Source organism: Pistacia vera, unplaced genomic scaffold, assembly GCF_008641045.1.
Source record: "Pistacia vera cultivar Batoury unplaced genomic scaffold, PisVer_v2 Contig27, whole genome shotgun sequence".
NCBI classification, from domain to species: domain Eukaryota; kingdom Viridiplantae; phylum Streptophyta; class Magnoliopsida; order Sapindales; family Anacardiaceae; genus Pistacia; species Pistacia vera.
In genome coordinates, this window is record NW_022196079.1 from 173,673 (window position 1) to 201,281 (window position 27,609).

At 36.5% G+C, this 27,609-nt stretch overlaps 3 protein-coding genes and 1 long non-coding RNA gene across 5 annotated transcripts; 3 read left to right on the forward strand and 1 right to left on the reverse strand.

Annotated features, from left to right (window-relative positions):
• The first annotated feature begins 3,536 nt into the window (after nucleotides 1-3,536).
• LOC116133425 (nodulin-26-like) lies at nucleotides 3,537-4,858 on the forward strand. The gene is made up of 5 exons (XM_031419128.1): nucleotides 3,537-3,683; nucleotides 3,784-4,002; nucleotides 4,099-4,305; nucleotides 4,454-4,515; nucleotides 4,639-4,858. The coding sequence occupies exons 1-5, from the start codon at nucleotides 3,537-3,539 to the stop codon at nucleotides 4,856-4,858; spliced, it is 855 nt and encodes a 284-aa protein (XP_031274988.1).
• A 396-nt stretch (nucleotides 4,859-5,254) lies between these two features.
• LOC116133423 (cryptochrome-1) lies at nucleotides 5,255-10,642 on the reverse strand. 2 transcript variants are annotated; one of them, XM_031419126.1, is made up of 5 exons: nucleotides 9,941-10,635; nucleotides 9,166-9,384; nucleotides 7,402-8,108; nucleotides 5,875-6,683; nucleotides 5,255-5,621 (listed from the first exon to the last, which is right to left on the reverse strand). In XM_031419126.1, exons 1-5 carry the CDS (start codon nucleotides 10,251-10,253, stop codon nucleotides 5,618-5,620), a joined length of 2,052 nt encoding a protein of 683 aa, XP_031274986.1. In that variant the 5' UTR covers nucleotides 10,254-10,635; the 3' UTR covers nucleotides 5,255-5,617. The 2 variants fall into 2 exon arrangements, with proteins under 2 accessions (XP_031274986.1, XP_031274987.1); XM_031419127.1 differs by lacking the exon at nucleotides 5,255-5,621 and having other exon boundaries at nucleotides 5,871-6,683; nucleotides 9,941-10,642.
• An 8,184-nt stretch (nucleotides 10,643-18,826) lies between these two features.
• LOC116133418 lies at nucleotides 18,827-19,373 on the forward strand. The gene is made up of 4 exons (XR_004128545.1): nucleotides 18,827-18,872; nucleotides 18,945-19,036; nucleotides 19,128-19,205; nucleotides 19,295-19,373. It is a non-coding gene; the product is annotated as an uncharacterized LOC116133418 (long non-coding RNA).
• Nucleotides 19,374-20,248: 875 nt separating this feature from the next.
• On the forward strand, nucleotides 20,249-23,103 carry LOC116133454 (uncharacterized mitochondrial protein AtMg00810-like). Its single transcript, XM_031419159.1, has 2 exons — nucleotides 20,249-20,409; nucleotides 21,987-23,103. Exons 1-2 carry the CDS (start codon nucleotides 20,249-20,251, stop codon nucleotides 23,101-23,103), a joined length of 1,278 nt encoding a protein of 425 aa, XP_031275019.1.
• The last annotated feature ends 4,506 nt before the right edge of the window (nucleotides 23,104-27,609 follow it).

Genomic DNA, 27,609 nt, shown 5'->3' on the forward strand with positions numbered 1-27,609 from the left:
TATCACTTTCTTTTCTGCAATTTCTAGCTAATGAAACCAGATTTAAATTCAAACATCTTCAATTTAAACAGTACAAAACAATGCATTTGATTTCCCACTGTAATTTGTTTATTAACCAACTGGGTTGAAACAGGTTAAAATTGTTGTCCATGGTCCACCTAACCTTGGCTTGAAAATTTTGAGTTAGAAAATTAAAAGTTGCATAAAGGGATATTTTTGAAGGGGACCATATCTTGCTTATGAAAAGGGGAAACTTGCTTTGCCAACCGCAAATATATGACAGAATAACTTCATTAGAGAATGACCTGCAGTATATATGTTCTCTTTTGCTTCCATAATTTATTTGACCATTACCCAACAACCAAATACAAAATTCAGGAAGCAAATATAAAATGTCTCTTCGATTTATTTATAATTTGATACGTCATGTCTAATTTGACTACGACCCAACAAACTTCATTGACTCTTCGACTCAGCCTTCGTTTTTGCATAGTTAGACGGCAATCAGAATGCTTTCAATATGTGAATTGTGATTGCAGTATTATAATGACAAGTTCTGATTTCTTAAAGCTCTTTTTAGGGGGTTTGATTTTATAATTTTAATTCATTTCTCTTATAATTTGCCGTATTCACCACTTGACTTTCAGATTGTATACTGTTCTAGTAAAAAAGGGAGGGAGGAAAAATGTAATGAAATCTCATTTCTCTTATTTAAATCGAAAGAAGAATTTATTTATTTATTATATTTTTCCTTTAAAACTAAGCAAATAGATAACCCAACAAATCAAAACAATTTCTTAATCTTTCATACTTGACTTCCTTTTAATTCTCTCATACAAAGGACAATCACTGAAGCAAAGGAATCGCTCTTCCTAGGGTTCCAACTACCAATATTTTATCTCAATTTGAAGTCAAAGAATTTATTCATTTGGGTGGGCATATGATATAACAACTCTAAGCATTTGCAATTCATGTCGACAGAAGAAGATATAGAAAAGTTTTACCATGTTATAAGTTTGCTAATGCACATGTCATATTGTTGAAGGAACACCAGTGGTTGACGCAATTTGAATTGGTCCAATATTGAGAATGGTATTGGTAGGATGATCCTAGCCGTTTTTGTTTTAGAAAGTTGAGCACGCATCTTACGACTAGTCATTATTTTACTGAAGTGTATAACAAGACAAAGATTTTTTATGATCTGCATTTATATATTATCACCATCCAATCACACGCTTAACCAAATTTCCCCTTGGTAACTTTCAACTACATTTCCAGATTTCAAGAAACCTTTCTTTCTGATTCTGATTGAAACCAGTCCACCATTGTTTTACATAATATTTAACTCTGTTTGGCTTGTAGTTGAGCAGGTATAAATTTGAAATGAAAAGTAATAATTTTTAATGTTTGCTCCGCTAACAGTCACAGGCTAACCATTCAATAATGCTTCTCCACTTGAATTGGTCTTTTTTGCATAAAAATGACAACCGTTTGCTATTATCTCTTTATCTTTAAAGTCAAAAAAACATAAAAATGGGCTCCCCTTCCCACATGGGTTGTTCTGTATCTGTAAGTTTGCTTCTTTGAGGTGCTACCTCTTGCATGAACTGCTTTTACATTTAAACGTGTCATTTGCACTCACTTTTATGACTACTGACCTTTAATTTAAGTTTGTTCTGTTTCTGCCTGTTCTAATATTCATTTTTAAACCCAGAAGAAGACAAAAGTTAATGTTGCACTATTCATACATTGATTCACTTGTTGATGTTAGATTAAATTTTTTTATTTTTTTCAGGTTTTCTGTCATTCTATAATGGTCAATGAGTAATTCCGATCTCATCATGTTGTGAGAATGAATGGTTAGTGGCACACATCATCTGATTCATTTATTAGATTATCTTGTATTTTACCGGCAAAAGTAACACAGGAATCCTTTTCCTATAGTGTTCATCAAATCATTTGAGCGATTAATTGAGTGTAATGTTAATCTCTTTAATTTGCAGGAATAAAATAAAGTGTTGACTTTCAAAGTGGTCCCGAATCGAATCCAATGCTTTTTCCCTATAATAAAAATTGCAGTAACTTTGATGCTTTTGTGGATACAAGAAAACACTATATAGCCAATAACTCCATGAATTATGATCTTAGGCTTTATGCCCTATAATAAGAGACCCTAGGTACGATTTCTAGTCTTAGAATTCCACGATTCCTCATTCTCATGCTTCTCAGTAAGGCACCAAAGATATCACTATAAGATTTTCATATTTTAGATAAAAGATATCAAATTAGCCATTGTCTCCTTTCCCCCACTAAAAACTACTTTGTTTTGCATCAAGTGTTAATGTGATCTTACATAGAGTCAAGAAAATTAATGGTTTTTTGACAAATAGGACAATACTTTCTGAGAAAGCAGAAGCATATTGTATGTATATATATATAATATATTTTCAGTAAAAATAAAGTTATAAAACTTTTAAAAGGTTTAAACAAGTTGGTACGTGAAGAATCCTGATTTCTCGGAAAATGTAGGGAGAGTGAGCACTTTTTTGTGAGTCAAAGGCTTAAAAAGATTATTCTTGATGACAATTTAGAGCATTACACAAGTACTTAAAAATTTTAAAACAATGCTGATCACAGGACTTCAAATTAATTAATGCAATCTCTTACAAGACTTTAATGATTATTCTCTCTTAAAGAAATTAGCACTAACTAGGCTACAACTTGAATAACTCAAGATTACTCACAAACCTGAAATTGATCAAAATTAATTTGGTACTTTGTGTTTTCTTGATTTTATATGTTGGATGGATCTTGCAGAAAATACTGAGTTTCAACATACATCAAATGTCCATCCTTCAATGCTAAATGTGTACAATTTCTTGTATTGACTATATTCCCTTCAGCTTAAGACTTTTGGTAGATTGGTTCATATCTCTTGTCGTTCATGCAGGCCTGCATTCGAGTGTGTACCAAAACAATCTAAAATGTTGTTCTGTGAACTCTAATAGAAATCAGCTTCAGATTTTGGTAGACTGGTCATGAACTATCTGTTATAGGTGTCCTTATCCTTCATTTTCTACATAGACAAGGCCATAAACTATTTGTTATCCCAAGCAATGGACCGAATGATTTGATTTTAGTTCTTAATCGCCTATTTGCTGATCAAGAATGTGATATAAGAATTTCATAAGCTATTTTATATAAGATTTTTGTGATTTAGTTAACAACTATTACTTAGAAAACAACAAATGAAGACTAGGTTAAGCATGAAGCCGCTTTATACCATCAGATAATGCCGAATGCTTCCAGATTTGCAAGCTTGATAGAATCAGTCCGGCCTTCGATATATTATACTAATTTTGACAATTACAGGCGCAATAAAGTTAGACATTTGATTTCAGTGACAAGGTTATAGAATATCCCTGTGACAGATGGCGGTAGCTGAAATGCTTATGAAGTAAATAATTAAATACATATAAGAATACTTGTAAGGTAGCCAGTCAGTAGCCATTGCAGTTTAGTTTCTAACTGCAGCAATGACTAGCACACCTTCAATTACTGCAGAGGTCTCCCCCAAACATTCATTGCCAATTAAACACTCAAGCATGGAAGAGGATAAAGCTACTCCCTTTCGTGAACGGCTTCTTGGTGGTGGTAACACTTACCCATCTCATTTCCAAAAGGTAACCTCAGATTCTCAGTACATTAACGTAACATGCAACCAGCATTAAAAGTAGCTCTAACCAAGAATTATAATATTGTTGTTCCTCTATTCTACTACAGGTTGTTGCAGAGTTAATGGGCACATATATTCTTATATTTGCCGGTTGCGGGTCTGCTTTAGTTAACAAAATTCAAAGCCTTACCATTGTAGGAATAGCATTGGTCTGGGGTCTAGTATTGATGGCCATGATATATACACTTGGGCATGTGTCCGGTGCCCATTTTAATCCTGCTGTTACCATTGCCTTTGCTGCTTCTCGGAAACTTTCATGGAAACAAGTGAGCCATTATTTAGATATCAATCTTGACTTATAAATATTATTCATGTGAAAAGAAATTGTTTTCATTGAAAATTGTTTGGGGATTACTATATAGGTGCCTTTGTATGTATTGTCTCAAGTTCTGGGAGCAACACTTGCCAGTCTGACCCTGAGAGTGTTGTTTACTGACCAAGACAACATTCACGCAACAACGACTCAATACACAGACGCAACCTCTGACCTTGAAGCTATCACGTGGGAATTCATAATCACTTTCATTTTGATGTTCACCATTTGTGGCGTTGCTACTGATCATCGAGCTGTATGTTAATATAATGCATATCATTTGCTGTTACTGGCCATATTCAGGCTTTGCTGTTACTGGCCATATTCAGGCTTTGCTGTTTTGAGTTTTTATATTCTTTAGAAAGATGACATGTATTGACACTCGACTATGAATGACTCAACAGAGTAGAGACTTTGCTGGAGTCGCAATAGGTGTGACGTTGTTGTTTAATGTCATGATTGCTGGGTAATTTTACTCTTTTCCTGTAGCGTTGGATTTACTACCTTAATGCATGATTAGTGCACTGACCCTCGGTTCTGTGCACCCCAACAGACCTCATAAGGGTGGTTGACATGTTGAATTTTGCAGGCCGATCACTGGGGCTTCCATGAATCCTGCAAGGAGTTTAGGTCCTGCCGTGGCTTCTGGTGTTTATAAAAATCTTTGGGTGTACATTGTCGCCCCCATTATTGGAGCAATGGCTGCAGCCTTGGTATATAGTTTACTCACAGTACCTACGCCTGCAAAAGAAAAGCCACTGGAGACTAAAAGCATGTACAATCAACTTTATCTACATGGTGATCCATAGATATACTAGCTCATCACGACCCTCCTCTGGACAATAACTACTCATGCCGGAGGCTGCCAATCTAAAGATGTCAAGTTGCCTTTCTGTTCAAATTATCTGGGGAAGTTATCCCATGGTTTTCCACCAGAGACCTTGTTACTCACATGTAATTGAGATTTAATTTTCTTTCTCTTATTGAAAAGATTGACAATAAAACTAATCAGAAAATAGAAGTCCATATACCATGTGGCAGCAATTTCCAAATAAAAACCGGTTTGTAAACTTTTGAAACCTTTTGTACTGCAGTAAAATTTTACTTCTTTAAACTACGGGAAGAAAATGAAGATGGCATAATCATAAACTACATTAAAATACCAGCCTAATTAACTGAAAAAGCACAAACTACGGGAAGAAAAAGAAGATGGCATAATCATAAACTACATTAAAATACCAGCCTAATTAACTGAAAAAGCACAAACCTGGGTTTATTAGAGGACTACACATCCCTACCACGACTCTTCTCTCCCTTATGAGAACAATAAATACTATACAGCAGAGCTACGTATATGGTACAAGAAGGAAAAGGATGGCAAATCAGATGCCTGTACTAATTTGGAGTTTCATGCACACAGGACGGAACTGCCTAACAATTTAGTGAGAAGAAAAGTGGGTAGATAAGATGAATGTATGATACTGATTTATCATCTCTTTGGCCCACAGGATTGGGCATCATTTCATACTCCACCTTCCTAGATTCCAGTGCAAGTCATGTATAATGTTTTACCTGTTAAGAGAAGAAAGATTCAAGGTCAAGAATAATAAAATCCATCACCCAATGGAGATAAACATGATTGTGTGCACTCTGAATGGCAATTGTTCCACTTAATAATGTGGCATACTGGAATGCCGTAAGGAATTCTGTATTAGTAACATAATACAGCTTCAGATCAGGCATTTTCAATCCCAAGAAAAAGAAAAGCTGTTAATTGAAGTTGCTAATTATTATAGACTTGCCAAATGCTTCAAAGAGTTCTTACCCAGTTTGAGAAAGCCGCCTGCAATTCATTATTTGGTGAGACTGTGGATGCCTCTGCAAGTACGACGAACTTGTTCCAATGCCATTTTCATCACCTACTAACTGCTCCGAGTAACTAGAAGTTGAAGGAGACCAAACGGGAACCACCCCTCCATCCCTCTCTCTTCTACTGGTACTAGAAGATTCAGCCGTGGAGTCTTCAGCATTTCCCAGACCTCCTGTAATATTAAATTGTGGCAAAGGGTGGTTGTTGCGAACTGTAGGTAGAACCCCTTGATTCAATGTATCTCTTCTAGGTTCTTGATTTACATTTACATTCACATTTCTTGGAACTTCTGCTCTGCTATTTTCTGCTGAATTTCGAAGATCTGAGGAAGACTCTTCCTCTTCAACTCTCACCAAAGAAGTAGTCATGCTTGGGACCATCTGATCCTCATAACACCGAATTGTGGTAGGAGGATTATTCCTAGCAGGTTCATGGTTTTCCTCCATTTGTATATCTTCAGGAAATGCAATTGGGGCAGCTTCAGATGAGTCTCCAAGACCTTCCTCAGTTCCATTCTCAATTGCAGCTCTTGAAGCTGCTTCTTGCTGCCACATATCAGTAAGTGCTTCTTGCAACCTAGCTTTTGCTGCATCTATACTCACAATGGGGAGAGGATAATTGGATCCAAGCTCAATGCCAGCAGCTTGGAGTACAGACTCCGGTGCATTCCAAGGGTGGTGTATCCATTCAGTTGGCAGTCGAGCAAGTTCAGGAAGCCACCTTCGTACATATTCTCCATTCGGGTCAAACTTGTAACCCTCAAACTGTTGAATAGTAACGAGTGAGAACATTTTTATCACATAAGTTAAGTAGCTGATAATGCATGAATTAAATTTTGAATATAAATAACTCCATTCCAGAATTTTGCCTACTTTTTTCCTATGCTTCTAAGAACCAAAGACATGCTTTAAGAAGGGTAGAAGGACAGAGGGAAAAATAGATTCCCAGATGCCTCAGCAAACTTATGACACAAAAATATGTTTAGAAAACTCAGCAACACTAGCTCCAGAGCTGCTTCTATATATAGTTTTAGATTCATCTGGTTATGACCAAGAATAGGAACAGGTGCTGACCTTCAATTGTCAGAAAACTGCAGAGAACCAGGGATGTTTAAGAAAAAAGGCAATGCAAAAATTAACAGAAGTTGTCTATGTTAAAAATAGTCAGAATCTATGAGGGGAAAATACAACTCGAACAAAAAAAAAAAAATAACTTGAGTAATATAAGCTTCAGAAAGAAGGATTAAATTTGCTGCCAAAAATCCTTAAGATCAGGCATTGGGATGTCTACTATATTCTGTATCTAAGCACTAAAAAGGCCAAAAAAGAAAGAAAAAGGTGTGGAATATGAGTTTATTCATGTAATTGTCTATCCGGTCAAACTCACAGACATCAGGGAGATATATGCTCATGTTATTACATGTTTGATAGTCCAATTAACAGAACAAAGCTGGACTAGATTTATTAAAATTATCATTAACACCTGTGGATTGTCTATCCGGTCAATTTCACGGCCATCAGGAAGAGTGCCAGATATGTACTGCCAACCAAGAGCATCACTCTCTAAATCTGCATCCAAAAGGGTATCCCAGAAATACTTCATTCCCCATCTCCATGGAAGCTGAAGAACCTTTACAAAGAAACTAGAAACTACAACTCGTATCCGATCATGAAGCCAGCCAGTGGCCCACAACTCTCTCATGCCAGCATCCACCAGTGGATAGCCAGTTCTACCTTGTCTCCATGCCTTAAAATAGCCTTCATCAACAACCCAAGGAAAGAACTTAAGGTGCCCAAGGAGAGGCCTTTCATGACTGTAAGGATGGTTAAAACTCATATATCTTGAATATTCCCGAAGACCAATTGACTTGAGAAACAAGTTCACACTCTCATCACCAGCCTTGTTCCCTTCATTGGCCCAGGAAACCTGCTTGATGCGGACAAGATGGAAGACTTTTCTCACACTCACCTCCCCAAAATGCAGGTGCGGTGAAAGAAGTGAGGTTGTGGCACTATCAGCCTTTCTCCGATTCTTAGAGTATTCAATTAAAGGCCCATTAATAAATGTGGTGAGAGCCTTATCAGCATTGCTCCACCCAGGCGACCATGCTCGTGCAAGAAGAGCATTGCTCCCTTTCTCTGATTCATCTTCAAACACTAATGTATCTGAAGGGCACCTACATATATCACCTGAATGAGAGCAAACAATGTTGGTAGCAATATTAGCCACACTGGAGGTTGAATCAGAGAATATATAAGAGGGGTGAACTCAAAAATGTACAAACAGATATCAAACATAGTATCCATAAGACAAGGTTAAGAAACGAGAAGAAATAAAAAAACTAAACCCTACAAAAGCTTCACAATAAATTAGCTCCCAGTGGGCATCATTGCTAATCTTAGCAAAAGAAGTTAGGTTGCCATTGTATCCTTCCCACATGCACGCAGCAAAGGAATGTTTCAAGCACCTGGTCATTGAAAATGTATGTGCTATCAGCCTATCATATATGGAACAACATAAATCCATATAGGATTGGCAAACGGCATATCTGCTTTTCCTTGAGATAAGGGGAGAGAGCTCAAGTTTAATAATAACACAAGCTCTAACCTATATATATGTTAAGCAGAGAGTGAAGTTTCACACAAGTATAAATTGAGCCAACAGATCAAATCTCCATTACATAATTCTTAGTAATATATTAATGAGCTTAATCAGATACTCAAAGAAACAAGGTGCATGCCTAAATGTGTTCTAATGACAGAAACAGTGTCGTGACTGAAAATACTTAAATGTTTCTGAATGTAATACATGTTTGTTGCTGGGGGAGTGAGTATCTATGGGACCCCAACAAAAAGAAAAAAGGTATTTAACTAATAAAATAGTTTATAGCTCAAGCTTTAAGGTTTTCTATAGAATCAATTGGAAAAGTCTCCTTTTATTAGGTCTCTTAACATGATATTGGACAAAACTTCATGGCCCCACATGGTTAGCACTATCAATTGTAATATTATAAATTCTGTATGCACAAGTTTTCTTGATGTTCTCATAACATGTCACTGTATGCAAATGTTCCTGACAATTTTTCAAGTATTTTCCACATTGGAGTTCTAGTGCAGATATGAAATCTCATTTCTGTTGAAGCTCAAGATATTGAGTTAAAAAATATCAAATACCTTTATAATCTCGGAAAGAGATTTTAATGCACCAAAGACAAAATGGATCACTGGGGTCACACTCCATACAAACCTGAAATTATCCTCTTAGGTGGGAGAAGTGGAGAATCAGGGTCGTAAGGCATACTAAGGCATCTCTCCCAGAATGCAGCAAATGTCATGAAAGGGCGGCCTTGTGCATCATTTATCTCCCATGGTTCATAGAGCAGATCCGCATTAAACGTGCGCACAGCTATGCCTTGTGCAGTTAAGAGCTCCTTTGCACGGTGATCCCTTACCAGCGACAAGGGGTCTGAAAAACAGTAAATTAACACAAATGTCGGATGCAAATTGTTGTTATTGCTACTCTAAACTGATGACAAAGAATTTACAAGCAGATGGAAAGAAATTGCGCAAATAACAACATATTTAACTAAGCAAATTCCCTCAATATTCAATCAACTATCAAAAAGTACCTACTCAAATTTAACCGTACAAATACTAACAGATCACTACTGAAATTAAACAATTATTCAATAGAATTATCTAGATGATTATCTATCAGACAACCTGAAGAGAACAAAATGAGTATACAGGAACTGCAAAATTACGGATGGCCCATTTCAAAAGAAATTATCCTTAATTGAAAGCAGTTCAGAAAATCCAACATCATTGACATCAGTGAGAGAATAAACTATTACATAATCATCCAATTCAAAACACTAACTCAGATAAATATATAAAAAATATATCAAAGTGGGTACGCACGATCTAGCATAGGCATGCAAAAGCAGAATAAAAAAACAATAAATACAGAAAGACAAGAAAAGGTAAAAAAGTTGAGGCACAGAGAAGAAGATAAAACAGACCATATAAATGGTTGAAGAAGAGCTGAGTAGCACCAGTTGCTTTAACAACCTCAAGAAGAGAAGAAACACTGTCAGTGGATCTCTTGGTGATGAGACAAGTACCAAGGCTCCTCAAAGAAGAATCAAGATGAGCCAAACTGTGCTTGAGCCACCACCTAGACACCCTCCCTGGATAATAAGGACCCTCTTCCTCAGGAGCCCATAGAAAAACTGCAACAACAGCACCAGCCCTCACACCGGCTGCGAGTGCTGGATTATCTTCAACTCTTAGATCTCTCCTAAACCAAACTATACTACAACCACCACCTGACATCTCCACCAATAAAAAATCTCAACTCACCACCAACTTTATTATCTCCCCGTTAGATATCTACCATTTCTTTCTTTTTTCTGTCCTGGAACCAAAAAAACCAGGCAACTTGTGTAACTAATTTTATGGTTTTTTAATGGGAAGAAGGAGATTTTCAACCATAAGCAAGAATCTCTTTAACTTCTCACTTTCTTAATCATTTACTTATGTTTATTTAATAAATGTATTTATTTATTTTTAGTCTTTATGGTTCAGGTGCAACCAGAAGGCCAAGCCCTTAGAGAGAGAAGTGAGTGAATAGAATTGGTTAATGGATTGGGGATGCAACAAATTGATAGGCAATTTGCAGCCACAACTTTTATTTTCTTGAATTTTTATTTTCCATTATCCTGTACAAGAAAACAAAACACTACCCACCTCTCTAGTTTCTTCTCTAATCCTCTTTCTTTGACAGGGTGGAAAAATATTATATATATTTTATTTTGATTTTCAGTAAGTTTTCAAGAATTTCTTACATCACTGAAAAGACAAATTAGTGATAGCAAAACATGGTTTTTGTGCTTGAATAGGAAGGGCATGCTGGGGTTTTAACATTATGGGTCTTGATTTATTGTTTGTTTTTTTGTTTGAATCTGATTCTCGAGTATTTCTCTTTAGCTAGTTGAGGGGTTATCTCAAGTTGGGATTGCATTGGAAGATTGGATATTGGAGGGGGACAGGGAGCCATGGGAGAGATAGGCATTGCTGACTACTTGGGATTTGGCTCTTTTCTCTTCAAGTGGACCTTTAGCTTCAACATTTGGGGCTCTTCTCTTCATAAAGCTCAGATTCCATTTATGCATCACTGTTAAAAGTGATTTATGATGTCTTGTTTTTTCTCTCTCTCTCTCTCTCTCTTTCTCTTTGTAAAATAAACATGCTTTTCTGGTTGGATTATACCAAGTATGTGTATTATCGTAATTTATTATTCTTCTTATGTGCATTTAAGAGAAAAAGGAGCTTACTTTTTGTAATCAGAGACAAACCTGCCTTCACTTCATATTTTAAAACAGATTTTCCTATTGTTAAATTAAACCACCTTTTGGATGAGTAGCGGTTGAATAGAGATTCTTGAGTAATACCTAAGAGATTCTGAGTTTGATTCACCTCGGTTATTAATAGAGTTGACCACTGAAGATTTATCCAACCATATTAACTTTAAGGCTCTAAAGATTAGTTAAAATGCGCGTAAACTGATCTGAACACTCCGGTAAAAAAAAAAAAAAAGACGGTAAAATTTAAGTTAAAAAATGACTTAATTAGGGGACTATGTATGTAGTGTTTAAGTATGACTTTTTCTGTAAATCTTTTCCATCAATGACTTCAGTTTTAGCCAAAAATAGAAGAAAAAACGGTGGGTGGATATTGGGTAAAGTCAAGTTTTTAAAATTTGCCTGAAAACTGGAAAACATTGAGTAGACAAGGAAGAATGGGTAAGATACTGCACATGCCATGTGGGTGTTTTTTTCTTATTTGTTTGTACTTAACTTCTATTGCCAACGGACCACTACTGTATATCAATCACACCAACATTCAATTCAATCATCTCTCTTTCTATCAACTCCACCCTCTAATGGAACCCCATCAAAACCCGCTTTCCCAATTCATCCTCTTCCTATGCTTAAACACTTGTGTTTACTTCCTGAACCAACATGTTGATAAATGGGTTTTTAAAACTGTAATTGGGTAAAGTGTGGCCGCAGAAGAAGACTTTTTGAGTTGAAAATGGCATAAATGCAGTAGTTACTTTGGGTGATTTTCTTTGGGACTAATCATTTGGTGGTATGGGCCACCTACATAAACAAAGACAAATTTCATTTATTAAATGTTTCCCATCTGTTGACTTTCACTTGTTTAATCACATTTAATTAAGATATTAAACTTTATGCTTTTCGTTTTATCTTATCCCATACAGGTATTAAGAAATTCAAGACTGTTGATACATTTATCTGACTTGTGACTGAAAAATATTAGTTTAATCACGATTCACGAACGGTATCTGGATTTCAGGCCAGTATATACAGAATCTTTTCGGTTCGTCCAGCCCAAGCCTAGCCCATGAATTATTCAAGGGAGAAAAGCAAGAGTACCACCTCAACAATACCACAAACAAATAAAAAATTAACACCTGTAAAATTACATAAAATCATAAAATAAATTGGCTGATAAAAGTAGAAATGAATGGAATTGTATATGGCTCATTTGAAGTTATAAGATGCCAGAGAAACCCTATATCGGCAGGATGGGAGTTCAAAGATGCTAGAGTTGTTTCATCCACTCACTGGATTGGATTTCACGGTGACAAAATCCGGCAAGATTAACTGAATTTTTAGTGTTTCTTTCCTAAGATTATGCAATGTTTACAAGATTTAGCTGTGGGGTTTTATGCACTTAATGATCTAACTACGGTGGTGTGGACTCCGTTAAATAATGTGATTAGCAATAATGATGGTTGGTGAACAAACGTCTATTTTATTCTACAAATTACTAATTTTTTTAAAAGGCAGAACGATTTACACCCACCCAAAGTTTGTTGTAGAGACAATTTGATACCCAAAAGGTTTGGAAATGACAAACAGCTACATTCCGTCCAGATCTGTTAGTAAATTTCATCTACCATAACAAAAAAGACTAAAACGCCCTTATTATTTTCTTCTTTCTCCTTCCCTTTTCTTCTCCATCGCTTTATCTCCTTCTCCAAGATTTTAGATGATGTTCATGATGGCAAGTAATGTGAGAAGAAATCAGATGAGGGTAGTGAAACAAAAGATTACAGAGGCTGAAGAAAATGTGAAGAAACTGAAAGAGGCGTATGAAATGACAGAAACTGAAAGAGCCGTATGAAATGATAGAAACTGAAAGGAGACAGAAAGAGGGTCGTGAATGCATAGGATCTAGACCAATGCAAGCAGGGATTGATCAGAAAGTAGAAGATGAGAAGATCAAAGCAACTCAAGAGGCTCTTGAGCATTGTAAGAACAATCTTGAGGCAGTTATTAATATATTTAAGCAAGAAAAAACTGGGATTCTAAGTGATACCTTGGGACCATCTTGTCATGAAGAAAACGATGTATCTCTGGAGATACCTACACATGGAGAGAATGGGGAGGTAATGGAAGTAACTCGAGCTTCTTCTGAGTTAGAGATGGAAATAGAATTAAATTCAATTGAAGTGGCGAATGAACTAGCGACAAAAGAGGTTTTTGAAGTTGAAATAGTTGGTTTGCCTCAAGTGGTCCTTGAGCACAAAGAGACTAAGAAGTAAGTCAACCATACAACTGATGATATTGCTTCCAATTACAATAGGGTAAATTTAGGAAACACTNTTGGATGAGTAGCGGTTGAATAGAGATTCTTGAGTAATACCTAAGAGATTCTGAGTTTGATTCACCTCGGTTATTAATAGAGTTGACCACTGAAGATTTATCCAACCATATTAACTTTAAGGCTCTAAAGATTAGTTAAAATGCGCGTAAACTGATCTGAACACTCCGGTAAAAAAAAAAAAAAAAGACGGTAAAATTTAAGTTAAAAAATGACTTAATTAGGGGACTATGTATGTAGTGTTTAAGTATGACTTTTTCTGTAAATCTTGTCCATCAATGACTTCAGTTTTAGCCAAAAATAGAAGAAAAAACGGTGGGTGGATATTGGGTAAAGTCAAGTTTTTAAAATTTGCCTGAAAACTGGAAAACATTGAGTAGACAAGGAAGAATGGGTAAGATACTGCACATGCCATGTGGGTGTTTTTTTCTTATTTGTTTGTACTTAACTTCTATTGCCAACGGACCACTACTGTATATCAATCACACCAACATTCAATTCAATCATCTCTCTTTCTATCAACTCCACCCTCTAATGGAACCCCATCAAAACCCGCTTTCCCAATTCATCCTCTTCCTATGCTTAAACACTTGTGTTTACTTCCTGAACCAACATGTTGATAAATGGGTTTTTAAAACTGTAATTGGGTAAAGTGTGGCCGCAGAAGAAGACTTTTTGAGTTGAAAATGGCATAAATGCAGTAGTTACTTTGGGTGATTTTCTTTGGGACTAATCATTTGGTGGTATGGGCCACCTACATAAACAAAGACAAATTTCATTTATTAAATGTTTCCCATCTGTTGACTTTCACTTGTTTAATCACATTTAATTAAGATATTAAACTTTATGCTTTTCGTTTTATCTTATCCCATACAGGTATTAAGAAATTCAAGACTGTTGATACATTTATCTGACTTGTGACTGAAAAATATTAGTTTAATCACGATTCACGAACGGTATCTGGATTTCAGGCCAGTATATACAGAATCTTTTCGGTTCGTCCAGCCCAAGCCTAGCCCATGAATTATTCAAAGGAGAAAAGCAAGAGTACCACCTCAACAATACCACAAACAAATAAAAAATTAACACCTGTAAATATTACATAAAATCATAAAATAAATTGGCTGATAAAAGTAGAAATGAATGGAATTGTATATGGCTCATTTGAAGTTATAAGATGCCAGAGAAACCCTATATCGGCAGGATGGGAGTTCAAAGATGCTAGAGTTGTTTGATCCACTCACTGGATTGAATTTCACGGTGACAAAATCCGGCAAGATTAACTGAATTTTTAATGTTTCTTTCCTAAGATTATGCAGTGTTTACAAGATTTACCTATGGGGTTTTATGCACTTAATGATCTAACTACGGTGGTGCAGACTTCGTTAAATAATGTGATCTGCAATACTGATGGTCGATGAACAAACATCTGTTTTATTCCACAGATTGCTAATTTTTTTAAAAGCAAAACGACTTACACCCACCCAAAGTTTGCTATAGAGATAATTTCGCACCCAAATGGTTTGGAAATGACAGCCACTTTCCGTCCAGATCTGTTAGTAAATTCCATCTACCATAACAGAAAAGACTAAAACGCCCTTATTATTTTCTTCTTTCTCCTTCCCTTTTCTTCTCCATCACTTTATCTCCTTCTCCAAGATTTTAGATGATGTTCATGATGGCAAATAATGTGAGAAGAAATCAGATGAGGGTAGTGAAACAAAAGATCACAGAGGCTGAAGAAAATGTGAAGAAACTGAAAGAGGCGTATGAAATGACAAGAGGAGACAGAAAGAGGGTCGTGAATGCAAAGCATCTAGACAAATGCAAGTAGGGATTGATCAAAAAGCAGAAGATGAGAAGATCAAAGCAACTCAAGAGGCTCTTGAGCACTGTAAGAACAATCTTGAGGCAGTTATTAATGTATTTAAGCAAGAAAAAATTGGGATTCTAAGTGTTACCCTGAGACTATCTTGTCATGAAGAAAACGATGTAACTCTGGAGATACCCACACATGGAGAGAATGGGGAGGTAATGGAAGTAACTCAAGCTTCTTCTGAGTGCAAAGAGATGGAAATAGAATTAAATTCAATTGAAGTGGTGAATGAACTGGCGACAAAAGAGGTTTTTGAAGTTGAAATAGTTGGTTTGGCTCAAGTGGTCCTTGAGCACAAAGAGACTAAAAAGTAAGTCAACCATACAACTGAGGCTATTGCTTCCAATTACAATAGGGTAAATTTAGGAAACACTGATATGGGTGTACCACAAAAGCAAAATGATCCACATGGAGAGGCATTCGAGACTGTCTGTAATGGTGGAAAACATTTTGAAGAATTGGCTTGTGAATCAGAAAAAATCTTTAAGGATGTTGAGGAAGTTGACGCTGCAATTGAACAGGAAGAAGACAAGAGTAACTTTGAATTTTCCAGTGAGAGTTGGGCTAACAGTGGGAAGAATATGGAGGGAACTAGGCTGATAACATTCACCATTCGATCAATAATATTCCTGATATGGAAACAGTTGATATGGAGAGAAGCATGACAGATATGGATACCAAGAGTGTGGCAGGTTGACTTATCTCCATCTCGTTGACAACCATAGGACTTATTCTAGTGCAGATTTTACTCCTTGTAATTTGCTAAGTCTTACCTTGTATAGAATACACATTTGTCTATTACCATGTTTAACTAGCCTATACAATTTCTGTATACAGTTCTTGATATAAATACAATACTACTCCCACGGTTGAAGGTGTGGTGAGATTTCTCAATCATCGACTTGTGTTAGTTTTCTTCTTGGTATCAGAGCAATAATACTGTGAGGAAGGCTATTTTTTTTCCGCAAACATGTCCTTAGTATCATTGAACGTTGGCAATTTTGTCACACTCAGACTCAAGTTTGAAAATTATCCTCTTTGGCGTGAGCAAGTCCTTGCTCTAGCAGAAAGTCAAGAGCTGGTAGCCTATCTTACGGGCGAAGTCACTATCCCTGAAGCTATACTTCCACCTCCAGAAGGTTCAAACTATCAAGTTGTTCCTAACCCCGACTTTATGAAATGGAAAATTGTTGATCGACTACTTAGAGGCTAGATCATTGGCACCTTATCTGAAAAGGCTCTTGGGATTGTCACTGGACTGGACACCTTGGCACAAGTATGTAGGGCTCTCAAAGAAGCCTATGCTCAAGCTTCTCAAGAGCGACAGTTTCAACTTACACAGCAACTCAATCACACGAAGAAAGACCCTGATATGCCCTTGAATGACTACCTACGTAAATTCAAAGGTGTGTGTGATAATCTATCTGTTATTGGTTTTCCTGTTGATGACAAAACCAAAGTATTCTCTCTGTTAAATGGCTTGGGAGCAAGGTATGAACCTTTTACCACCTCTATGCTCAAACCTCCTATGCCAAGTTATCCAGAAGTAGTGCCTTTATTGCAAAGCTATGAAACACGAATTAGCTTGCACTCCCCTGACTCAATAGCCTACACTGCCTTTTATGGTCAGAAAAATAACTCAAAGTTCACCAACAAGGGAGCTCGGCAATCAGGTAATTTCTCATCAAAAGGGAAAGGTTTTTCTCTTGCTAATCAAGCAACTGTGAAGCCAACTAATCAAGGTTCTCTAAATGTGTCAACCAATTCTATCCGTGAGTCTAATTGTGATATTCTATGCCAAATCTGTGACAAATAAGGCCACACTGCAATTCGTTGTTGGCATAGGTTTAATCACTCAATTCAGCCTGACAACTTGCCAAAAGCATTTGTAGCTTTCAACATTGACTTATAATCCAACAATGATGAATGGATTTCCGATACAGGAGCTTCTGCTCACATGACTTCTCATGAAGGTATTTTACACAACTTAAAACCTTATGTTGGTTCAGATCATGTATTAATTGGAAATGGAGATTTTCTAAGAATTACACATATTGGAAATGCTACCATTAGGACAAGATCTTCAAAGATCACTTTAAAAAATGTTCTTTTGGTCCCTGATTTAGAGAAAAACTTGTTATCTATTGGACAATTGACTACTAATTATCCAGTAAACTGTGAGTTTTCTAATGAGCATTTTGTGATCAAGGATCGAGTGACACAAAGGGTTCTAATGAAAGGACTCAAGCAGGATAATCTCTACACCATTCGATCTTCTCCAGCTGCTTTCTTTTCAACAAGGTTTTGAGCAGTAACAAGGGACCTATGGCATCAAAGGCTCGGGCATCCACAAGTAGTTGTTGTTGCCAAACTCCAAAGTAATGGTTTTATTAAAGTATTGTCCAATAAGTTAGAGAATAAAGTTTGTGAGAGTTGTCAGCTAGGGAAGATGTCTAAGCTTCCTTTTCCTGCTTCAGTGTCTAGTACATTTGCTCCTTTTGATAAGCTTCATATTGATTTGTGGGGGCCTGCTCCTATTCCTTCCATGAATAAATTTCTTTATTATGCTGCCATTGGGGATGATTTTACCAAATTCATTTGGCTTATTCCCTTAACGTAGAAATCAGATTTCTTTACTCAATTCTTACTATTTGAAAAGTATGTCTTGAGGCAATTTGAGAAAACCATAAAAGTGGTACAAACAGATGGAGGGGGAGAATTTATGAACCATGCATTTGTTAGTCATTTGCAAAATTCTAGTATTTTACATCAGGTATTAGGGCTATGCAAAAAAACCCGTTAACCGAACCGAACCGAATCCGAAAAATCGGATACCTGAAAATTCGGGTGGGTTTCGGGTAGTTATAATGTGATACCCGAATTTCCGGTTCGGGTATCGGTTATTTGCTTTAAGGTAACCGAGTACCTGGTAACCGGTTTTATTAAAAAATAAAAAAACAAAAAAAAACACAGATTTTGATTTTCAAAGGCAAAAGCCCCAAATCCCTTATGCCCAAAAAGTTTAGCCCGTCACTATGTCAAGTACTCAAGTCCCGGCTCCCGCACACAGGCGCACAGTCGCACTCAAACTCGTCTCTCTCACTCTCAAATTCTCCAGTCTGCATCTGCACCGCACAGCCGCACTCAGCCACTCATCTCTCTCACTCTCAACAGTCGCACTGCCACTCATCTCTGTCACTCTTAAATTCTCCAGTCTGCAATCTGCATCTGCATCGCACAACCGCACTCAGCTACTCATCTCTCTCACTCTCAATAACCGCACTGCCACTCATCTCTCTCATAGCACAGCCGCACTCATCTCTCTCACTCTCAACAGTATTGGATGGTCTCTTTGGAACTTTGACCGGTTCTTCAGTCTCCGTGTAAGTGTTCTCCCTTTCCTTCAAAATTTTTGCTTTTAATGCAGATGAAATTAATTTTGAGAAAAACAACAGAGAAAATGTGGGGCTGCTTGGAAGCACTCGTGTTGGAAGCCGCAGGGTCATTCAAATCTCAGCTGGCTTTATGATATTCTTCTCAATATTGGGTTTGTGACCGATTATTGCAAATTCTGTTTAAGAATCTAACTCTTTGATGTTCTTTTTTTTTATAGTCAAGTTGAATTCTTTTTCCTACAGGGAAATTTGGAGCTTTGTTTGCATCAATCCCCTTCCCAATATTTGCTGTTGTGTACTGTGTTTTGTTTGGTCTTGTTGGTGGGTTTGCTTGGTTTCTTTTTCATTTTACTATTTAGTTGTCTTTTTTTTCTTTCTGTATCTGACGGTTACTTTCTTCTTGTTTAAAGCATCTGTGGGGCTGTCATTTTTGCAATTCACAAACATGAACTCAATGAGGAACCTCTTCATTGTTGGTGTTGCCCTCTTCTAATCAACAGCCGCACTCATCTCTCTCACCCTCAAATTCTCCAGTCTGCTAATCTGCTGTGTAATTTTAATGAAATTCGGGTAACAAAATCGGATACCCGGTTTGTGACCCAAATTTTCGGGTACCCGCAAACCGGGTATTCTAAAATCGGTTCGGTTTGCGGGTACATTTTTAAAGGTACCCGAATATTCGGGTACCCGGTTTTTGGTCAAAATCGGAGCGGGTACCCGGTTTTGCACAGCCCTATCAGGTATCATGTCCATACACACCTGAGCAGAATGGATTTGTTGAGAGGAGACATCGAAATATTAGAGTGTTGGGTCTTACAATGATGCTGCATGCAAATGTTCCTAAGTACTTTTGGGTAAAAGCATTTACCACAACTGTTTTCTTAATCAACAGACTCCTTACTATCACCTCAAAATGGGAGTCTCCATATTATATGCTTTATCACAAAACACCAGATTATAGATCTCTTCGTGTCTTTGATTCAAGATGTTATCCATATGTTTGGGACCAAAAGACAAGTAAATTCGACACAAAGTCCCTACCTTGTGTATTCTTGGGCTATAGTGATCGACATAAAGGATATAGGTGTTATTATCCACCTACAAGAAGAACATTTATTTCAAGACATGTAGCATTTGATGAGGACTCTCTTCACTTCAAAACTCAAGTCTCCAATAACAAGTCTGCCTCAGATTTTTTGGTGACTACTTTCAAAGAATGAGACTTTTCAAAATCTCCTATGTGTTCCCATTCTCTTCCATCAGCAAATACAGAACATCCAACTCCTAATGCACCTTTGAATAAACAACTAATTCTATCTTATTTAGTTTCTGATGCATAACTTCAGTCCAATACTGTCCCCGCTATGCTGCCTGAATTCTCATCTCTACTGGATCAATCAGAAGGTCAAACAGTGGCTAACCAACCCATGCCAATTCATGCAGAGTCTTCGAACTCTATACTGCCTGCACCTTCACACACCATGCAGAATTGTGCAAAATCAGGTATTCATAAGCCTAATCCTAAGTATGCTTTAATTCATCATTATGGTGGCATACCAAAGCCATCAAGAACAATTCAATCAGCTGTTAAGCATCCTGGCTAGAAGCAAGCTATGGAAGAAGAATTGGAAGCATTGAGGCAAAATGAGACCTGGTCTCTTGTTCCAAGAAATTCCACAATGAATGTGGTTGGATCACGTTCAGGGGCGGACCCAGGCCCCTTGAGGGTAGGCCCAGGCATGCCCTCAACTTTAAAAAAAAAGTTTGAAAAGTTTTTTTAAAAGGTAAAAAAAAGAAGTAAAAGTTAGGTTTTGTCTTTTTATATTCTAAGTTTTTCTTCCCCAATTCCCAACTTCCCTTTTACATGCGGATCTGGATTTGGAGTGATTGTAATCCATATTTTTATAAATCTTTGTGTATTTTATTTTTGTTAGAGTTGTGATTGGGCTCTAAATTTGTTTAGAATATTTTTGGTGGATTTGTGGTTGTTGTAAACGATAATCCTATTTTTCTCTATGATTTTGCATTGAATTTTGATAGGATTTAGGATACTTCTCATACAATTTGGGCCATAATTGCTACCTAATTCTATTAATTTGTCTTTGCAGACCTAAACGATGATTTTGAGCATAAATGACAGTTTTGAGCGTAAATTGTGTAACTTGAGTTTGGAAACTCAGAATGACCTGATTTTAGAAGTTTCGGAAAGCTAAGAAGCAGAGCTACAACTTTCATGTTTGAGTTTTTCCTAATTCTGACTGGACAAGGGTGAAAACTTGGCTTGAAGTCGTGAACAGTATGTTGGAAACTGAAGAAAAATGTCTTTGGACGTGCTTCAGTATTTCTACCATAACTTGAGCTGTAGACCTCGGATTGTGCTGATTCTTGAACAAGTAGAAATATAATTTAAAGGGATACAATTCATATGTTTAACACTTTTCCATATTCAAACTCTTTCATGCTCAAGTTTGGCCCGAAATATTCTCGCTGTGGTAAGGAAAAAGCTTCCCCGCGGCGAAACTGCGTCAGATGTGAAAAATAAAACGATGCGTTTTGGCTTGCTAGGGCTTGGCCCTTAAGTGAAAGAGGTATACAATTTTCTTGTGTTTTCTTGTGAATTGGATGTTATTTTCTTATGTTTTCACTAGTTGATTGGCAAACATTGGCGGTGTGAGGGGGCCCCCTTATGCAAAAATCCTGGGTCCGCCACTGATCACGTTGGGTACTAACACCCAAAATCAATCCTGATGGATCATTGCAACGCCTAAAGGCAAGGCTAGTAGCTAAAGGTTTTCATCAAGTGGATGGCATAGACTTCATAGAGACTTACTCTCCTGTAGTGAAACCAGCTACTATTCGAATAATTATTTCACTAGCCGTTGTTCGAAACTGGAGTATTCGATAGCTAGATGTGAAAAATGCATTCCTTCATGGACTCTTGTCAGAAAAGATATTCATGGCATAGCCTCCTGGCTTTGTGAACCATGACAAATTCGATCATGTGTGCTTACTTCACAAGGCTATTTATGGATTAAAGCAAGCACCAAGAGCTTGGTTTGATAGATTTAGCTCCTTTCTACTTGAATATGGTTTTTTCTGCAGTACAGCGGATCCAAGTCTCTTTATCAATCATTTAGCTCATGGCACTTTGGTGCTACTTTTATATGTGGATGATATCATTCTCACGGGTTCTTCAGATAAGTTAATTAATCAGTTCATAGTTGTGTTGCACACTGAATTTGCAATAAAGGACCTTGGTGCACTTCATTATTTTTTGGGGATTGAAGTTAGTCATGTTTCAAATGGCCTTGTACTACACCAATCTAAGTATGCTATTGATCTGCTTAATCATGCCTTGATGAGAGATTGCAAACCAGTTCATACTCCAATGACTCAAAAGTTCAAAACAATCACGGATTCAACAACCCTTTGTGATACTCACAACTATCGATCACTAGTTGGTGCATTACAGTATTTAACACTAACACGTCCTGATATTTCATTTAGTGTTAATTATGTTTCTCAGTTCACGCATGCTCCAACACAAGACCATTTCACAATGGTAAGAAGGATTCTGAGATATGTCAAAGGGACTGTACACCATGGTTTGCATTTTCAAAACTCAAGTACATTGGATCTTTATGCCTTCTCGGATGTTGATTTGGTTGGCTGTCCACATACACGACGTTCCACAACTGGTTTCTGTACTTACCTTGGCAGTAACATCATTTCTTGGAGTGCAAAGAAACAACCCACAGTCTCTCGTTCAAGCTCAGAAGCTGAATACAGGGCCATGGCCCAAACTGCTGCAGAAATCACTTGGCTTACTTTTATTCTCCGTGATCTTCAAGTTCCATTGATGACACCTCCAGTTTTATTTTGTGATAATCTAAGTTCCTTGTTTATGACCGTAAATCCTATGTTTCATGCTAGAAGTAAACACATTGAGTTAGATTATCATTATATCAGGGAGCGAGTCTCTCTTGGGTTGTTAACCACTCGACATATCTCTACTTCAGCTCAGATTGCAGATGTTTTCACCAAGCCACAAACCAGATATGACCTGGACAAGCTCAAGCACAAACTATGCCTTGTTACCACACCTAGTTTGAGGGCGGATGATAACATTCACCATTTGATCAATAATATTCCAGATATGGAAACAGTTGATATGGAGAGAAGCATGACAGATATGGATGCCGAGAGTATGGCAGGTTGACTTATCTCCATCTTATTGACAGCCATAGGACTTATTCTAATGCAGATTTTACTCCTTGTAATTTGCTAAGTCTTACCTTGTATAGAATACACAGTTGTCTATTACCATGTTTAACTAGCCTATACAATTTCTGTATATAGTTCTTAATATAAATACAATACTACTCCCACGGTTGAAGGTGTGGTGAGATTTCTCAATCATCAACTTGTGTTAGTTTTCTTCTAGTATCTTTCAAGTGGAAAAGGAAACGACAGAGATATATATGATATCAAGACAAGCCAGAACACAAAAAGAAATGAAGAGACCTATTATAAAACCACAGAAGTTGAAGGTTATATGCGAAAAGAAGGGGAAATAAAGAAGGAAAATGTGAGAAAGGTAGATAAAATAAAAGAGAGGGAAAGGGAAAAGGAGACGGAAAATGAGAGAATAGTTGTTGAAAGAGCAGTCTGCAAAGCTCATGAACGGGTCTTTACTGAAGCTTGAGAAAGGGTAAAAAGAGCCGTTGTTGAGAAAGCAATTGCAGAAGCATGTCGAAGGGCAATGGCTGAAGCCCAAGGAAGGTTGGAGAAGGAGATGTGTATAAACCGGTGGAGAAGAAAAGGGAAGAGGCAAAGAGAAGGAGAAAGAAGAAAATAATAAGGGCGTTGTGGTCTTTTCCGTTGCTATAGACGAAATTCACTAACAGATCTGGACAGCAAATGGTTCTTATTATTTCCAAACCTTTTGAGTACTAAATTGTCTTTACAACAAACTTTGGGTGGGCGTAAGTCGTTTTTCCTTTTTTTAAACTTTAAATAGTAAATTTCAATAAACATATGTTATTGTTTTTATTGATTTGTGGTACAACTTCAACTATTCTAGCTTTCATTGATTTGTGATGCAACTTCAACTATTCTAGCTTTTCTTGTTTCAAAGAGGATCAAAAGGAATATAACAATAACCCCTTCTAAGTTCTAAATGCAAAGTAGTAGGTGAACTTTAAATCAATGTTTTAATAATCAAACTAGGGTGACACCTGGCAAAGTGGCTAGGTCTCAAGTTAACCGGTTGAATCGAGTTGACCGACCGATCAAACCAATGATGTCAGCATGTCCAGATGTTTGAAATCCAACAAACACATCCTTGAAAAATTACACATCAATCCTTACAAGTTTGAAATCAAGCAAACACACCCCAAATGTAAATCGGCGGTACACCAATCAAATCTCACTCCTCCTTTGCACCATTACCCAGCAAATTTGCCTAAGGTCTTGCTGAAATCGAACCATTTTGTGGCAAAAAACAACACCGCAGGTGTCTAAGATTTGTTTCCTGTGTCAACAACACTCCCCATCATCACGAAAACACTCTCCTCAATCCACTGACCAAAATCCATCTCACCCCTTGTTCACCCCGCCAATCGCCGGCAATAGCTAGTTGTTGTAGCTGCACGACTTTTGCCTTTTTTGGCCATTTCACTCACTGAAAATCACCTTCGTTGCCACCTTTCAACTCACTGGCACATTCTCTCAAAATCCCCAATAGTCTCGCCACTATCTACTCACCGATCACCGCCCTTCTCTTTAGGATTTGAAATTGAAACTGGTGAACAGTTGAAATTGGTGACCTAGATTGGTGAAGGCCTTAAGTCTCGATTAGACCAGTCAGGTCGGGCTGAGTTTCAAAACAGTGCTTTAAATATATTAAATGAATCTAATATTTTAAAGAGTAAAACTTTTTTATTTTTTATTTTTAGTTTTTAATGATATCAATTATTTTTGTATGTATTTGTTCATAGAATACACAGTAATACTTTTAAAAAAAATTATTGTTTGTTTAACTTCTTAGAATAATATTCTATTTTGAATATGATTTAATCAAATAAGATAGAATTATAAGAATGTATTTGATACATTTTTGGAAAACATTGTATGAAAATATTTAGATTATTTTTTAACCCCCTGCATTTGTTAATTTAGCTAAACACGCCCAAAATAAAAGTTTATAAATTAACAAAAACACCATCACCCACCCAATAATTGTCGGGAGTGGGCCACCACCATCGGACGGTGGCCGGAAGTCATCGGAATGTCGCACGATCGGCTGGATCTAGTGGGTCGTGCATCAATCTAGTCTTTTCCGGCCAAATCTACAAGGATCTGGCCGTCATCAATGACCAAATCTTTGGCTGTAGATCTAGCTATTTCCAACTAGATCCGTGGTGGATATGGTTGGAAAATGCTAGATCTGTGCACGACCGGCCATATCCAGTTAGTTGTGTGCCATTCCGACGACTTCCGCCCACCGTCCGATGATGGTGGCCGACTGTCGGCAATTATTGGACGGGTGGAGGTGTTTTTATTAATTTATAATTTTTTATTGAGAAAAATAATTGTTAAATGTTTTGAGTTGAACAGAATATGATTGGATTTTAAATTGAATAGTCAATATTAAAACAAATATGCATTTCACTTAGATTAGATTGGATAGTAGAAGAGGAAAAGTGTGCCAAACAGGAGGCATAATTTTTCAAATGTTTGTATTAAAAATTTAAGCATGCTCAAATTAATAAAATTAATAGAAATAAAAATAAAAAACTAAATTAACCCTTACGCATTTCTGTACTCTGTACGTTATTTAGATTCTCCATTGGACAACTACCAGTTTCATATAATTATTTAATCGTAACATAATCAGAAATTTGATTATCGTATGATTACAGTAACCAAGTTCGTAGCATAAAATAAAACAAGACATCCTTTTCTTGATGTTGCCACTCGAAGGCATTATTAGGATTTGCTGCAGACTGGATAAAGCCTAATGAATACTTAAACATATGCTTTAATTTAACAAAAATATTATATAACATAGACGCAATGACATAAGAAATGGGGTAGGATTTGGTAGTGAAAATTGCTATTATCTTTTATATAGGATTTGGGAAGAGGGAAAGAAACCTAACCCGATTGTGTGTTTTTATATATTGCTTTGACAAGCACGACCAACTTGACTTTATAAAATCAAACAATTTCTTAAATATCAACCTGAGTACACCTTACTCAAAATTATGCAGATAAAATTATCATCTCCAATGGGTCATTGACATGTGTAAGATAATTTACTTTAGCTTGACTGTAAAGTTTTGGTTAATTAATGGGTTAATTTTAGAAAAATACAACGTCAATACCTTAAAAGAAAAGAAATCAAAGTCTAACCACTCATTGAAATCAGTCCCACTTGCACTTGCAACTTCAATTTTTCTATAATCTAAGTTGTTTTATACAACTTATAATTTGCTTAAACATATCGCTCTCACATTAAGTGTCATTATTGTTCTTGTTAATTTTTTGTTGTATTAATATTATTATATATCACTGTCTCTTACTCACTCTCACTCTCACTTTTTCTTACATGTATTATTAAGTAGTAGAAGTCTTGCCCACCTCCACCACAAGAGAAATTTAATATCTTTTTATAAACTCCCTCACTCAATCATATATACTTCTATATATCTTCTAAGTATGATTTGAACACGTGGCCATACATGAATTAACAAAGTTTAACCTTCTAGCCAAGAAACTCAGACCAGCCCTAGCAGTTAAAACCTAGAAGTAGTGCTTATTATATACTTGCATATATTTTTTAATATTTATGGTAGCTAGTATGTACAGTTTAAATCTGTACTCCAGGCTGATTGCTGTATTGTTGAATGGTCTTTATACCAGTCGTATTCTAGAATTTTCCTTTTTTAATTTGTTAACCGCGGTTGACACCATCAGTTCAGAAAATAAAATAGTTTTATACCTTCAGCTTGTGTAAGGAACTCCAGACCGAAACTCAACTTTTGATTTTTTGGTTTCTCTTCTATTTAAAAGAAGACACTCATAACTCATAATACATCGAAAACCATGCATAAATGCGGTATCAACTATCGAGTTTTTATTTAATTTCCCTATCAAATTAAGACTGGTGAGAAATACTTAAGTTTTCAGTAAGAGGAGCGCAGCCTTCAATTAGCATGGATATGTTTATGTCCCTATAGCATAATTATCCCACAACGTTTTTTTTTTTTTTGTTAATTGAAGAAAGAGTGCAATTAATGTTGTTTTCTAGTGTATATATGTCTTTCATTTCTCCCAGTTCACTAATACAAGCAGCAAAAAATAATTATATTGATGCATGATATTCATTTTTGTCTATAAGGCCATGCATCAATAGCTGAGATATATATGTTTTCCTTTATACGCACAAATTCTGGCTGTTGCCTATTTCCCATACTTAATTTAACGATGACGAATGATGGAATAAAGGAAATATTAATTGTAAATGTTGCTTCGAACCATAAGTTCTTCATATTCTGTATACATTATTCTCTCTACTCTCATGCATTTAATAATCCCAATTTTTAATTTATAAAACTCGATACCTCTTTTCGGGAGGTAATATAGCCATAAGCAACCAATGTAAATGATTCACAGCAAACAGAAAACAAACTACTAACAAAAAATAATAGAAAAAGCAGCA

Bases quoted from the DNA above. Each gene is read 5' to 3' on its own strand.
- LOC116133425 (XM_031419128.1), top strand. From the start codon at position 3,537: ATGACTAGCACACCTTCAATTACTGCAGAGGTCTCCCCCAAACATTCA. The intron at 3,684-3,783 runs GTAACCTCAGAT...ATTCTACTACAG, and splicing joins ACCCATCTCATTTCCAAAAG to GTTGTTGCAGAGTTAATGGG. The intron at 4,306-4,453 runs GTATGTTAATAT...ATGACTCAACAG, and splicing joins TTGCTACTGATCATCGAGCT to AGTAGAGACTTTGCTGGAGT.
- LOC116133423 (XM_031419126.1), bottom strand. From the start codon at position 10,253: ATGTCAGGTGGTGGTTGTAGTATAGTTTGGTTTAGGAGAGATCTAAGA. The intron at 9,385-9,940 runs GTCTGTTTTATC...ACTGTTTTTCAG, and splicing joins CTTCTTCAACCATTTATATG to ACCCCTTGTCGCTGGTAAGG. The intron at 8,109-9,165 runs GTTTGTATGGAG...GCTCTCATTCAG, and splicing joins ACCTAAGAGGATAATTTCAG to GTGATATATGTAGGTGCCCT.
- LOC116133454 (XM_031419159.1), top strand. From the start codon at position 20,249: ATGCTGCCTGAATTCTCATCTCTACTGGATCAATCAGAAGGTCAAACA. The intron at 20,410-21,986 runs GTATGCTTTAAT...TTTTTTCTGCAG, and splicing joins ATTCATAAGCCTAATCCTAA to TACAGCGGATCCAAGTCTCT.